This window comes from Crassostrea angulata, chromosome 4 (assembly GCF_025612915.1).
Source record: "Crassostrea angulata isolate pt1a10 chromosome 4, ASM2561291v2, whole genome shotgun sequence".
NCBI lineage: Eukaryota > Metazoa > Mollusca > Bivalvia > Ostreida > Ostreidae > Magallana > Magallana angulata.
In genome coordinates this window covers 45136085-45151973 of record NC_069114.1, presented here as the reverse complement: position 1 = coordinate 45151973, position 15889 = coordinate 45136085, and the positions used below count along the sequence as shown (strand labels likewise).

The 15889-nt window shown below is 32.8% G+C and overlaps 2 protein-coding genes across 2 annotated transcripts; one reads left to right on the top strand and one right to left on the bottom strand.

The window, feature by feature from the left end:
- The first annotated feature begins 95 nt into the window (after nt 1–95).
- Nucleotides 96–8108, top strand: LOC128181449 (uncharacterized). Its single transcript, XM_052849848.1, has 12 exons — nt 96–250; nt 2045–2127; nt 2468–2554; nt 2858–3304; nt 3407–3529; nt 4068–4109; nt 5476–5552; nt 5733–5808; nt 6658–6803; nt 7146–7272; nt 7613–7692; nt 7878–8108. Exons 1-12 carry the CDS (start codon nt 178–180, stop codon nt 7924–7926), a joined length of 1410 nt encoding a protein of 469 aa, XP_052705808.1. The 5' UTR covers nt 96–177; the 3' UTR covers nt 7927–8108.
- Nucleotides 8109–9709: 1601 nt separating this feature from the next.
- LOC128182497 (uncharacterized) lies at nt 9710–13936 on the bottom strand. Its single transcript, XM_052851137.1, has 5 exons — nt 13461–13936; nt 11773–12810; nt 10648–11408; nt 10274–10491; nt 9710–10046 (listed from the first exon to the last, which is right to left on the bottom strand). Exons 1-5 carry the CDS (start codon nt 13885–13887, stop codon nt 9971–9973), a joined length of 2520 nt encoding a protein of 839 aa, XP_052707097.1. The 5' UTR covers nt 13888–13936; the 3' UTR covers nt 9710–9970.
- Between the last annotated feature and the right edge of the window lie 1953 nt (nt 13937–15889).

Sequence of the window (15889 nt, the reverse complement as noted above, 5' to 3'; positions counted from 1 at the left end):
TGATTGCTGAGATTGGTTTTATTTTCTATTTATTTTTGTCTATACAAATATATATAAAAATGTTGACTAAATTAAAAAATTAAATCGAGCGGATTATATTTCATTTATTGTTGTTTGGGGCCTACTTTCATTTTGTTAAATTGCTGTTACTCTACTCTTTATACTGCTAAATGCTACATGTTACGGATTTTTGTTGCTGCTACGATTATTTTATGTTTCAGTAAAGCTATAACCATAGTTGGAGAACCAGGTAGACGCAACAGTTTATTTGATCTGGTCTGTCGTGTTTTTATAACGTATCGCATAGTCCCCTAACTCCGTCACTTTTGGGAAACTCCTCGCCGTGTGAAATCAAGTACGATGATGACGTCATTTTTTACTTGTCAAAAATCTTTAATCAAATGTCAACAATTTGCAACGGTTAAATTTAAGACGCTGTAAAAAAAATAACAGAATTAAACCTTGTTCATTTTATACACCATTAATTGTGTGAAATCAGCTAAAACTTTTTCACGGGTGCACTAAAATATCGATATTTTCTGACATACGGGCCCATTCGACCATTTACGGTGGTCAGCCATTTTTATAGAGGTCAAGATGAAACATTTCACATGTAATACATTGTAATTAATACATTTTTTCAGTCCGCAATAGCCTTTATGCACTTCTCTTGATGATAATGTCACATTGCTCATGCAGATATATTTGCCTTATACAGGGTATAGATATCTCCGGTATATCGCTATTTAGAATATACTACATTTCTAAAAATGTAATAAATAAATAATATTAGTAATATATTATTTTTATGATATAAAATATTTGAAATATGTAAGGACATAAATCAAACGGCATCCATACATTCTGAAAAGACCTTTGTGATTGTTGTTACATGGACCCATTTTTTATTCTGGCGAGCATTTCATTTCGATGAAATTAAATACAATTTAAATTGTATGCACCATTTTTACATATTATAACTTGGCCTAGATACAAATGGAGTTTTAACTAAATTGTTAATGTGTCTTCATTCCCTGCATTATCATAGAGCATGTGGGTGACGGAGTTAGGTTCATAAGATATAATAAGCACGTGTGATAAACGTCGTATTCAGAGAGCTTATTTGAATAAAAATAAAAATATTTTTGTTAATAATTTTATAAATTATATTGTTTCAGATTATATTCAGTGATTGCAAATGATAAAAACCACAAAAAATAATTTACAGAGAAATGCAGGAGGTTTTCTGCTTATGGCGACAGAGTTTGGGTACTCAGGGATATAGTTCAGTCCATCTGGGGTATTAATATCCAACTTTTATTATGGCTGTTTGATTGATTTTTTTTTCCTGTAGTGAATATCCATTCTAATGCCTTAATTAATTCTCATTTCTGAATTCACTGTTACTAAAGCCAGAATTGTTACACAGATCAAAGATTAATCTCAGCAAGATTCGTTTAACAGGTTGGGACCAATCGCCCAAATGGGATATAATAGCCCGTTTTGGATATAATAGCCCAAATGGGATATAAATTTAAAACGCAAAAAATGAATAAATTTGATTTTGAAATTTTTTATATAAACCCTCATTAGAATAGATAAAATCCAACAACTTTTGGTAAACAACTTTTTCTGTAACCATACCATTCAGGGGATTGATCCCTCACTATATCCAAAACTTCTTGGGGATCAATCTTACAAACTATAGACATAAAGAAAAACTTCTTAACCAAAAGTTGTTACATTTGATACACATTAATGCAGATTTATATAAAAAATTTCAAAATCAAACATTTTTATTTCATTTTTGCACTTTAAATTTATATCCCATTTGGGCTAATATATCCCAAACGGGCTGTTATATCCCATTTGGGTTATTGTTCCCAACCTGTTTAATTTCGGCAAGATTCGTCGAAACTGAAAATTTTGACAGGCATCTCTTTGGAGACTGGAAAATTTTGACTGACGAATCTCACTGAGATTAATTCAAGATATAAACACGTAAATAATAATAGTTTTAGAAAAAACCTCCTATTAATTACAGATTATACAAAGATACTGTATGGTGGAGTTTTACCTCTAGACGAATCAGAAGACTCAGCTGATGAGAACAAACATATAATTCAAGTGAGTTAAACTCTTAGATTTGAAACTTTCCATATATATGAATTAAATTCAACAAAAAGTAGTTTTTAAGATATCAACTTTAAAGCTTGTAAATTTTCAGGTAATGGTATCAATCAAGTAAAATATCATTTGCCTGTTTATAACCTCCCTATGTTTACCTACATTCATTATGAGCGCAGGAGCTGCTGCAATTAAAAGTTAGTTTGATAATGTTTTTTATTAATACCGTAGGTACAGCTCACAAAGTTTGTAGTGGAACAGAAAATCTAGAAATTGTTTTATTTTGTATGTTTTTCTTTTAGATGTGCTTTTATACCAGTATAAATTTGTTCCTTTGTAGTTTGCAGTGTCCTTTGCGAGAAGAAGATATAACTTATGTGAAATATCAGAGAAAGAATTTAAAAGAGTTTCCACAATAAGAAAACTGGCAAGTAATTTAATTTGTATTTGATTCACAATTGATAGGAAATGATCATAACAGATTTTTTATTAACAAACTAGACAAGTTGGATAAGCATTTTAAGATTGAAATTAATATAATTGAATATCTTTTTTGGGGGAGTTTCCAAGTTTTGAAAAAAAAAATCCTATATTTTGTTTTACATAGATCCTTGACAAAAAAATATAGACGAGATACAAGGTATATGGTACAAATGTATGTTGTTAATAAATTCTCTGTTTACCTGGTAATATTGATTATTGATTGATTAATTTTATAATTGTCTTACAGACTCTGTATTTCACATACAATGAGGAGGTTCCTTACATAGTCAATAACTCTGGCACACTGCAAGCTTTCAACTTTGGAAAACTCCACACATTTTCTTTTCAATGGAGCTGTGGAGGAAATGCCAGCATTCACAATTTTACCATAGCGACATATCCTATGGGTACACATCATGTATATTCCCATACTTATGTGAGAGTCATGAAGATTGACAGCTTTAATGTCTCCCTGGATTCTAAATATGCTGACAGTGAAACTAAACAACAGATAGAAGAACCTTGGTGCAGAGAGACATGGATTCCATCAGATATGTTGTTGTCCCTACACAGCAAGTCCTGCAGAGTGAACTGTACAAGTTCAATCAGTGTCATGACATACAATATTTGGAATACAAACACTTTTACAAAAGATGATAAACAATATCCTGCTAGATTTAAACTTCTTGAAAAGGTAAATTAAAAATAACACATTGCTAATAGTTCATGATCAGTTGACAGTCACTTTGCATAAAGCTCAATCTGGTTTTTTTCCTAAATGAAATCATTGTTGTAGGTCTTGTTGGATGAACTTCCAGATATCATCACATTTCAAGAAGTACGATATGAGCATTTCAAGGGAGGTAATTTAGGACCAAGCCAGATGAAACACCTCTCAGACATATTGAAAAGTTACCAGGTAAAGATTTCTGTTTATGAGAGGTGGAAGAGATTCATTAAAGTGACTGAATTGAACCCTGATGTGTTAAATGTGTTTGGCTCTTCAAAGTACATGTAATTTCAAACCTATTCCTTTAAGTACAGTATAGTATGTAGTTGTAGAAGTTGGCAGAATACCTTTTCTTAAGAGTTTATGAGAAATTAGATTGATGAATAATCCTCAGGTAGGGGTGGAAGGACTTGAATCCTTGTATATCTAGTGTTGAGGCCAAAATAATTAAGAATGTTTTGAATTCCTTAATCAGCCCTAAATTATAATCTACCTCTTAAGTACCTATTGACATTTTTTTCTGAAAATAATAATTTCACTTTTATAAATTTTCTGTGCTTAAGAAAATGCTTATTCCGCCTGTAAGAAACAATGTTCGTTCATTGTATATTTGAGAAGCTTTATGAAGGACTGTTTGACTTGTCTTGATTTGATTTGTAATTGTTATGTCAGTTTAAGTACAAAATCATGAGTTGTTGGGGTCTAACTAATGTTGACCATGTTGTAGTTTGTGTATGCACCAGCTCAACTAGACATCAACAGTGTGTACCGTATTTTTCCGACGATTAGTCGGTATTTTTTTCCTCTGAAGCAGAGCACCCGACTTATCGTCTTGTTCGACTTGTCGTAGGCTCGATGTCAGAAAGTTTTTTAAAATAGCATTAAAAATCTTGGTTTTAATCATCTTGAGTTGGCTGTGTGATTGAAAATTACGTTATTGAATTCACTGTTCATCTTGAATAATTATCATTTTCACTCATCTGTCAACACTTAAATACATAATAATAACAACAGTTATTAAAAAATGTTACATTGTCCTTAATCAATTAAAAGTTTTACCGTTCCGTTTTTATAAACACATCGTCACATGGTTCTATGTATCACTAGTAGGAAGATAACATTGCGCAGTAAAATTGAAACCAAGTTTGAATGGAAGAAAATATTGCAGTAGGTCCGGGGGATGTTTTTTTAAATTTAATTATTTTATTTGTAAAGAGTTGTTAGTGGAAAGTATAAATCAGAAATATTTAATGGTCAAATTCAATCTTAAAATACGTAATCGGCAATTATCAATACTACTGTTTATACAATCAATAGGCTGACACCGGTTGTGTTAATTATCTTGCCCTAAGGCTGAGATCTTTACGGCAATTTCACTCCCTGTGTATATAAAGAGTACCTTTATAAGAGTGATTATAGTTCATTAATTATTGTCCAATTCTTTGATTATTGTTAGATAATTTTTTTAGGAAACGTATGTATGTCGTATATCGTCATTATCAAGTCGTACAAATGATCGATCTATTTCTAACAGTGTCTATGTAAAACAATAGCGTGTAACTGCATTACTGGATACAAAGTAAACAAGTTTCATTAAATCATAGTAATTCCTAAGCTTTCTTCACTTGAGATCCCCCTTTGAAGTCTGACACGAGACAGGTGCATGCCTATGACACCGGAAATTGTTAAACAAACATTGACCACGCGCCGAGTCAACAGGTGGCTAGTTACGTAATGGCGAATACACTGGCGATAGTCAGAGTGGATACTTATTTTAATGCTTGGGAATAAAATATTTCTGACAAAGTAAGTTTAGTTTTGCATGACCTGCGATATCGGGAATTGTTTAAAATGCAAGCGACTTTGTAGAAGTTGCCGGTATTTGAAAATTTGATGCATAAGTATAAAGCGTAATTGTTTAAATGTTAATCATTAATAATAATTGGTAGCAATATCGGTGACATCGTGGCATCATACACTGATAATGTTACTGCAGTTTTATAGGCCATTTTGAAGTGATAAGATCGACGTATGGTCTGAGATCGACGTATCATAGGATTTTGTTAAAATTTTGGCTAAAAATGGACAATTCGACGAGTCGTCCGCATCGACGAGTCGTCGGGAAAATACGGTACAAGGGGAAAACAGAGGAAGGAGTTGCAGTGTTCTCCAGATTCCCCGTCATCAAATACAACAGCTTTCTTTTGTTCAGGTAACAATATAAAATATTTTATTTACTAGTTTCTTGGATGGGCTTTTCTCCAAAATTATAAATTACAGCATCATTTATAAGATTAGATTTAATTACCGTATTAAACTGTCTAGAACCCTCATCGAATAACATGAAGTATATTCATGCAAGTCTGTATAATATCTTTGTTATTGGTTTTAGAAACCGCAGTAACAGTGCTGATGTTAATCAAAGAGTGTGTCTCCATGTCCAGATCCTGCACCCTGAACATGGACTGGTGAGTGAATTTCTTATAAGTCCACTTAACAAATTCAACAGTATTGCTATAGAATTTCTTTCTACTTTTATTCACTTCAGTGTGAAGTTTATATTTTTTATACTGTAAACTAACTTTTATTTGTGATGACTTTATTTTTTGAGTAACCAGTGAAAAACTTGTTCGCGGTTACTAATTTTCACAATCAAGATGTTTATTACCATTAGAAAATATCAGAAACATTTCAGAATGAAACATATATCAGAGGCTTTTACAAACCTTGCGAAAAAATCTTGGACACAAATAAAAGTTTTTTTCAGTACCCCATGTTTGTCCAACCATAGATTTTTGGTGTCTGTTTTAAGGGGGATGTGTGGCCATCTTGATCATTTGAGGACCAAATTTAAACATAAATATTTCTTGAACTGGCTGATTTCGGCTAAAAAATTTTGTTCAAAGATAAAAAAAAAAAAAAACAATAAATAATAGGTTTTACATGTTGTTTTGTATGCTTATTACACATACAATGTGCAAGATTCAACCTTTTTCGCAACAGATGGTCATGGATTAGACACCATGCAATGAACCCCTTTAATATTTTATCAGATTTTTTTTAATTTTTTGACAACAGTTTTAGTCAGTTTTTGGTATAAATAAGTAATTTCAAGAAATGTTTACATTTTGGTCCACATGTGTACAAGATTGCCATACATTCTCCTTAAAGCAATGCCTAAGTTAGAAGCATTTTCACATTAATTGGTCTATATAACCTTGCTTTTCAACACAAATATAAAACTACATGTAGTTTGATCTTTAACCTTCACTTCAACTGATCAGGTATTTGATTTGATTTTGTTACACATTAATCAGGTTCACATTTTGACCACCCATCTGTCACTGAGTCATGAAGCGAGGGAGGAGTCTGTGGTCCAGATCTGGAGGTACATCAAGGGGTTGCGGGGCCCAGTCCTCCTGACGGGGGACTTTAATGCAGAACTCCAAGAAAAAGCAATAAGGTATTACTGCTGAAGATGGTCAGAGAAAGGTGTATAGCTGTTTATGTTAATTTATGTATAAAAATATCTGGAGTTGTGTATCAGTATATTTTTTTGTGATATTTCAGTCATTCACATTCTGTTAATTAAGTGCTTTGACATGAACAAGTTAAAGTACCATTTCCCACATCATTATTTACCATTATCACTTCAGGGCATTACTTCTTTTTAGCTGAATCATTTGTCTTAAATCAATTAAAAGCTAAATTATACTTCCCACAATTTGCAAGTCCATAAAGTAAGAAACAATTAGAATTAAAGTGAAATAGATATTTTCTTTATCATCACAATTTATACTTACAGATTTTTGCGGGGTGAGGTTCCCCTGAAAGGAGAAAGAACCTGTGGTGTATCTGACCTCTGGACCAATGTTTATCCCCTGTCCCCTGGCTTCACATTTGACTGTGTCTCAGGAGACTTGGTCAAAAGGGTATGATAGAATCGATAACTCTTTTTCAGTCAGAAATCTCTATCAATTGCTTTTTCTGATCACATAGTCTTAGTTTTATACTTACTACAGTACAAGTGCATGTGTCTATTTGGTGTGCACGCATTGTTTTCTTTTGCTCAAGATCAGTTCTTTTTCATCAAAATATGACAATGAATTTGAGTAAGATTATATTTGATTTCTCAACAAAATTATTGCTTGTGAGAGCTGTTCTTTAGGGTTTGTACTTTTTAAACGGGAATATTTGTTATACATATGTACTGGCTTTGTATAGTATAAACAGTAATAAATGAACGGTATAACAAAAACTTTTCTTTTATAGATTGACTTAATCTTTTGGCGGAATTTTCCTGGTAATCTGCAAATCAAAGACATAAGAATTATCCAGTCAAAAGGAAAAGGGTACTGGGACTATATTATTTTGTATAAAACATTTAATACCATATCTATAAACACTGTCAAACATCATGATTTTGAACTTTGAAATTTTTGATAAATTTTATTATGCTGTAAAACTTGTACTTTGATACAAAATAACAAAACATTGTATTGATGGGTTGTTGATGGACTTTAATTTTTTTCTTCAGGTCGAAGGCAGCATCTGATCACCTTCCTGTTGTTGCCATGTTTTGTTAATTATTACCATAAGATTATAGTTTTGTAATTGCAAATACACTTTTGACCTACATGAATATCAGTGTGTGTAGTGTGTAAGTTTTCAGTATTATGTAATATTTTAAATATGTAATTTTTTATGCAGAAAAATCTAGTCAAACCTGGAATTTTTTCCAAATTTATTTATTAAATGAATTACCATTTTTGTCTGTTACTTTCTTTTTTACAGCCCAATGAAATTTAATGTATCATACACAAATATTTATAGCATAATGACATTCAGAATATCAAACAGACACTTATATTACAATGACATTTAAAAAGAGTGTATTTACATTTTGCAGTGTCTTTGACTGTGATAACACTATGAATTACTTTTGTTAGTGCAATACGGCTCATCAATGACGCGGTTGGAGCGCATACTCGGTAATTATTCGAAATGAAAATAACGTAAAAAAATGTCAGTATAATATTTTAAATTAAACATTATCTGAAAATTAATATAAGTAATAAGGAATATTTTTAAAAATATTATCAGGTGATCATATAGGGTTGGGCGTGATTAAATCTATCAGAAAGCCAAATCTATCAGAAATGCTTTTCTGAATTTGATCACTAAAACCCTATGTAAGATCACCCTATAATACTCAAAGATGGATTCCTTATTCCATAAATCAGACATATGTTAAACAACGTCATTTTTGATACATCAAATACGGCACACACGTATAGCACAAAAATGAAAAATAGTAACATATCGTCAGACCCTTCAAACATAAATAATTATTGCTAATCTTGCATCTTTTTAATGCTTTAGTCACTTTTACAAGGTGAAGGTTGAATTCACCATGTTATGTATGTCTGATGTCTGAAGTATTTTGTCTTCGTGCTTGATCAAATTTCTCGTTCTTAAATAATATTGGCCACCTATAAATTTATATTTAGGTGTTAACACAAATTCTAATAGCATTGGGCTCTCCAGTATACCATATTAAAACATCAAATACAATTTCTCTAATAAGTAAATAAACATTTTAACAAAAAACGAAAGTGGCTGCAGATGAGTACATTGTTAAACAATGTATTTGCAAAAGTTATAACGACCGTTTGATTAACCCATATTCCACAATTTAGTTCAAACAATATTTAGTAATTAGCATCATACATATTACAGCAACAGTGCATAGCCGACCGAGAAACAAGCCAAAAGGCTTATGTTAATCTCGCTCTCGTCAGTTTACAAATGAGAGGTGAGTACAATTTTCAATTACAATAACATTACACATAAAAATTGACTAGGAAAAATGTAGGGGAAAGGAAAAAGAAAATTAAGGGGAGAGAAGAATAGCTCGAATTGAGTATTGAGACAATTGTATTAAGCCAATATGTAATGTCTATACTAATCGACTAAAGTTACTTGATATTGAAACACAATGTTGCTAAGTAAGTAAGCGAGTGTATTCCACAATTTATCTAAACTTTGCAGTTGGAGTAACACATTCTACTTGATAAGTTGTAAGAACTTGTGTTCAAACGATTTATATACATTTATAGGATAAAATATGTTCAGACCAAACCAACATTCTGGACACTGCATTGTACATGTATGTATCGATAAATTGAAAAAGTGTTGGATTGTCTAGCTGCCACACGCGTTTGAGTTAAACAATGTATGAATTATAAATATACATGTACGTAATATTAGCTACTGTGGAAATATATATATATATATATATATATATATATATATATATATATATATATATATATATATCGAAAAAAATATACATTTTATAACTTCAGGTGCTTGTGATGCAATCAAATTCTAAGCTGTATAGGGTTTTTAAAACTACATTCAATGATGCTAGCTTCTTAAATATTAAAAAAAATACAGATAAGAATTTTATATTATACCAGTTTCTGAAAAGTATCATGTAAGCAATTGATGATGTCCTTTACTTTATGTACATGTATGTGCACAAAATGATTGCCCTCATTGAGTTTATGAAACAAACAATTGATTCTTCCCATTAGGCAAAGAATGTCACCGCTTCTCTTCTGTTCATCAGTCTTCTGAAATTCCTTTAGCACCCAGCTCATCTTTAACTCGTGCTAGATATTCCGGATCTGGATAACCATATCTACAATTATAAAATATTTCGATGGAAGCTATATTTTTCAATCTTATCTATGTTAGGATCAGTATCAGATTTTAAATCTGTTTTTATTTGAGAAATGGTTAGTGTTGCAATGATTTTAATACTAGAGTCAGATTGTGAATCTGTTTATAATTGAGAAATAATTAGTTTAATGCAGCATAAACCATCCATAACATTACAAAAAGGAATCATAAGGATGTTCTAATTACTGTTCAGGTCCACCGACTCTCCTTGTTTTATGGTGGATGTCATTCCACGTGACAACATTGTCTCTACCGGAAGTACGAGAAAACCCAACTGTGAAAACCAATCGATGTTCAAAAGCGCGCTTCAGCATTCGGAGAATTTGACGCCCTTCTTTGTTGTCTGGTAAATAACCTTGTCTGGATAATCCCCGATAGGACTCTTCGGGGTTAGGATGATCTTTCTATTCAAAGAAATTGTTACCATGTTTACATTTGTATATGAAACACATGTTGAAAGAATTAGGAATAATACAATATTTTTAAAAGAGACATTTCATGCCATGAATGTATATACCCTTTTTCTTGTACATGAGACTTTACGTAAAAAAATTGCATACCGTTTGACGTCCATGTGGAAATTCATAATGGATGATGAGCGTTCCACACGTGTATCCAGGGAGAGGATCTTCATCCTTGTAAATCTTGGCGACTCCATCCACAGGCTGGTCGCCATACATTTCTCCATACACCATGTTGCAAACAGGACACGCGGGCTTCTGTGATAAGTATTCCGTTATGCATTCACGACAGAACTCATGTTTACATAATTTCATCCGTACAGGTTCGGTTAACTCGTCATCCATACATATAATACAAGTCGAGTGATTGTTCGAGGCAGCAGATGCGCCTTCATCGGGTTCGTACACATCAGGAGTTTCATCTTCAGAATCCGAGTCAATCATTACCAAATTGCCATTACCAGTAACTGATTCCTCTTTCTGCAGAGTCCCTTGTGTTGGAGTAGGGATGGCTTCGAAAAATGAATCGATCTTTTGTTTGCTTTGGCGGAGTGCTTTCCACGACTCAATGAATTTGGAATCCGAAGGAGTAAACTTTGGCGTTTTTCTGGTAGTATGAGTCTTTTCTTCGTTTGGTTTTTTATCCCTTCGACCTCTATGAGAATCCTGTCGACGTCTTTGAGAGTTCGGCGTCGAACAGAATGACTGGCAAACCTCTACTAGCAATTTTGTTGTTTCCGGTTTGAGGCTGACAATATGGACTGCCCACAATTTTACCTTAGATGCAGAAGAAAAAGACGCGATTCCTTGTAATAAAGCGGAGGCATATTCTTTCTGATGGCGTGGATCTGATACTGCTCCTGGAAAAAAAAGATTTTCATATATCATCCAGCAATTGATACATGTATATCAGTTTGTAGTTATCAACCAATAAAAGGAGTTTTTTAAGATAAATGATCGTTACAGGATACCGTACATCCGGTTTCTTTCGCGTGTCACAAAATGTGTGAAAATTGGAAAGATGTATAGCATTTTTAATTTGCGTCAGTCATTTTTTGCGAATTAAAATGTTTCTTTTAGAAATTAAAACAAAATAAAAATTCTGCGTATTCAATAATTTGCGATATGAGAGATATCGCGAAAAGGCGAAAATTAGAGAATAGCGAAAATTAGCAGATACACGGTAATTCATTTTCTATAACTTTTCTTTAAAAAGGCACTTGCCTGCTCCTAGTAAAGGTAACGCAATGGTTAACAACTGCTTCTTTTTTACTTTTTTGTTGGCGGTGTCTAGCAAATTAAGAGTTGTTTGATATAACTCATTGAGGTGGTATGGAGTTGGAGAGGCATTGGGAAACTTGTCAATGATGGCATGTAGTACAACTTTAAAGTGAAGCAGTCCTGCGCCGGTTTGCAGTATCTCACCATTGTTTATCTTTTTCTTCCCCGAAAACAATTTTGCGTGTTCCTTTTGGTATTCCTTTCCTGCTTTTTGAAAAATAGCTTTTGCCAATTTACCGTTTCCTGGTACCCGTGAATTTTCTGTCGACACAAGGATATCTACGTTGTTAAGTTTCGGAAGTTCGCCTGTATAGATCAAAACCTGTATTTGGTTAATATTAAATGTATCCGCTCCACCAACATTACCGATGTAAGTCCAATTTGATGGTACATATGGAGGGGCCGCCGCGGGTATGTTTGATTGTGGCCAAGAATTTGAAGACGTTGGATATACATGTATCACTGGCGTTGGTTGTACATACGGAATGGCTGCAACAGGCATGTTCGATTGTGGCCAAGAATTTGATGACGGTGGATATATCAGTGGCGGTTGTTGTGCATACAGAGGGGCCGCCGCAGGTATGTTCGATAGTGGCCAAGAATTTGAAGACGATGGATACGTCAATGGTGGTGGTTGATAGTTACCTGCTTGGCCATACGGTGTTTGAAAGTGCTGTGCATGTTGTCCATGGTTAAAGCTTGGATTCGTCGAATGTGATCCATTATGATGACTTGTCTGTGTTGTAGAAGCTGGGGATTGGCAAGCTCGCATCAGTACCGACTCATGTGACAGATATCTTTCCCCTGCACCGTTTGTCATCTGATAAGTATTGTAAACTAGCTGTGTCATTTCAGAAGATTTATCAAAAAACTGAATTTCTTTTAACTTGCTTTTCATTCCCGGAAGGAACTCAACAAATTCTTTGATGGCTTTTACATACATTGCAGAACATGCAATTTTGGGGATTCCAAATGGGTTTCCTAAAAGTGGTAAAAAGTTCGTTGCTGTATTATCTTTTTGTAGAGGAAAAAAAAAATGTTTATTACAAATAATGTTCGATATGTTTTACATGTATTTCACGAATTTAGATAATATTAATTGAACCAATTAATGTGGAAAAAATTCAATGTCGTTAATATGACATTATTCATGACCTAACTGCAATACTAAATCCGGTTAATCGATCCTACTCAAACTAAAAAATAAAATTAAAAAAACACAACAGATTACACAAGGAACGATAAAAGACGCCCCCTTAAATTAACGTTTCGATCCAAGACCCCGTTCACAACTTATTTATTGGGTGCCAATCTAATAACATTCTAAAGTACCTGTTCTTAAAAGAAGTGTCATTCATGTTAAGCCTCCTAATTAAACTCCGTAAATTCAATTTTGCATTCGACGAATAACTTTAGTTTTTATTGCCATTGCGAACATTCTGAATTTACTGAGTGGATGTAAATACAGCACATGCATTTTACATGTATTTACACTATCTAGTAGATTCAACACTATAAGACCCATGCTCCTAACCAATTAAAATTAACTATGCTTGACTCATTTTCTAACCAGAAACTTTTTTATATTAAAGAAACCTACAAGACTTACAACATTAACGCCACAAACCTACCTAACCCTATTGGAGGCAAAGCGACGGATTTCAGTCCCTTGTCACAAGCTGCCACTAGTGCCTTCTTGACCGTAATGTAAAGATCATCTAGGCATATTCTCTTGCTTCCACCGTCATAATCATTCCATTTTGGACAATTACAGTGAATTATATATTTACACTTTAAATTTCCTGCCTTTGTTACAATGTTTTCGGTTAGTTTTCTGGTTTTGTTAGCAACAATTTCATCACAGACTGCACTTCCGGCTGCCTTAATGATTGCTCCTGATAAACCTCCGGTATTTCCGCCGCCAAGGACAGAGATTATCGCCTCTGCATTTGTCTGAATTACAGAACCTTCATATATAGAGAAAGTCAGTGTTCCTTTTCCTCTTGTACCATTTGTATAGTCCAAACTGAAACTACGAACGAGCTTTGCCGAAGCCATTTTACCAAAAGCACTTACTGTTTCGAGGAATGTAAAACGAAAGTACAAGGTGTATTATATGTTACCTATTCAACATACATAACCCAACAGTTCATCTCATATCACACGATTCGGGATCAGCGTTGCCTGTATTGTATGTTGATGTATCAGCATTAGCATAGACTATGCACAATTTTAAAAGTCGATCAAAAGTAAAACAACATCGATATCAATGTGACTGTTTTGGTCACCAAATTAGCGACGTCAGGTAATCTACATCTATTTTAATTTGAAAGTAGGGATAATAAAACTCTTTTGTTTTAGGAATATCTAAAAATAAATCTAAAATAAATTTGCTAAAAATGTATTATTTTTTTTATTTAAATAAAATTGAAGAAGATTATGAAATTGACAAAACTCATAAATCGGCTTCAATTTACCTTTTCAACTTTTTAAAAATATACTAGTATTGCCTAATGTAAAGCTGTTATAAAAATATTACAATAAAGCGTATGCTGATATGAGATATTTGAAGGGAAAAAAACCAAACCCAACACCGAACACTCGAGCTAATAACTTATGCTCAATTGCAAATATACAACAATATATTTGTACCCTTCCTAAATGATCCTTTTACTCGATTTCAGACACTGAGCCAATTAAGGAATAAGAAACCATCCAATAAGTATTACTATTATATGAGGTTAAAATTTCCGTCGGGGCGTGGTCAAATCCAATAAAGCCCCCAGGGCTTTATGATAGATTTGACCACGCTCCGACCGAACCGTAAAAATTAAAGCTGCTTGGTCCGATTTTATATCAAATTTTATGCACGCTTTTAAACGATGGCTATGCTTAGTATATGTATAATAATAGACATTGCAGTAGCTTTACCCGTCAATTATGCCAAATTTCAATGAAGAAAAATACGTACAAAATTTGCTAACAAAACAAACGACATTAAAAGGTACCGCGTTATTTCGCCTCATGATAAATTTCACCCCTGACGACAAGACGGGTATGGTTGTATTACGACTTTGACATCGCTTTAAATAAAGGTCGAAATGATCAGACAAATTACAAATAAACATGTGTAGGTTATGTTCGCTAATATTTCCAAAGTCTGTTTTCTTTACAATCGATGCATAGCAGGCGCGGGTTGAATAACCCCAATCATTCGGGGGACGAAACCAAGCGGTTTCCTTTTCTAAACATTCCCGTGATGCATTTTGGTTTGTTTTTTCGTTTGCCCAAAGAGAAATTATTTTTATTTACTTTGAATATTTCTAACTTTGAAAGGAGACTGATTCTGCTGGTGTAAATAGGAGAAAGTCCATAACTTTCTAAGATAAATAATTTGTATGGAAAAAATTTTGATACTGTAATTACAAAAAAATCGGACCAAGCAGCTTTAAAATTTTCATTCAAGCTGCGATTCATCCTCTATGACACAGAACATATGCCGTATAGTAGGGAAACAACTTTTAAGGCAATTTCTGAAATCTTGTTTTGAATTCATAATTTAATTTAAAAAAAATAAGGGTTTCTCAGATCTTAATCAAAACATTATTTAAGATGATATTCTAATTTTACAATATAATTTAAAAATCAAATTCAGAATAAAAAAGGGCAAAGTTTTGTCTGCTGAATTTTTGGAGATGAGGCATATGGTATGTCCATCATCAATACTACTATATTAAAATAATAGACTCGAATTTTTGGGTTTTAATACCGATAAATCGAAAGAGTACTGTCTTTTGTTATATATATATATATATATATATATATATATATATATATATATATATATATATATATATATATATATATATATATATATATATATATATATATATATATTTTTAAAACATCATTGGTACTTGAAGATTACCATTCTTTTTTTCTCAATCAAGCTTCCCTAATTTCCTTTTAAAAATCCGGATCTGAATCTTTTGGATTTTACAATCTTGCGTGCGTTAAATTTACGCTAAATCACGGGAGGCTCTTAAGTTTATGTTTCCAC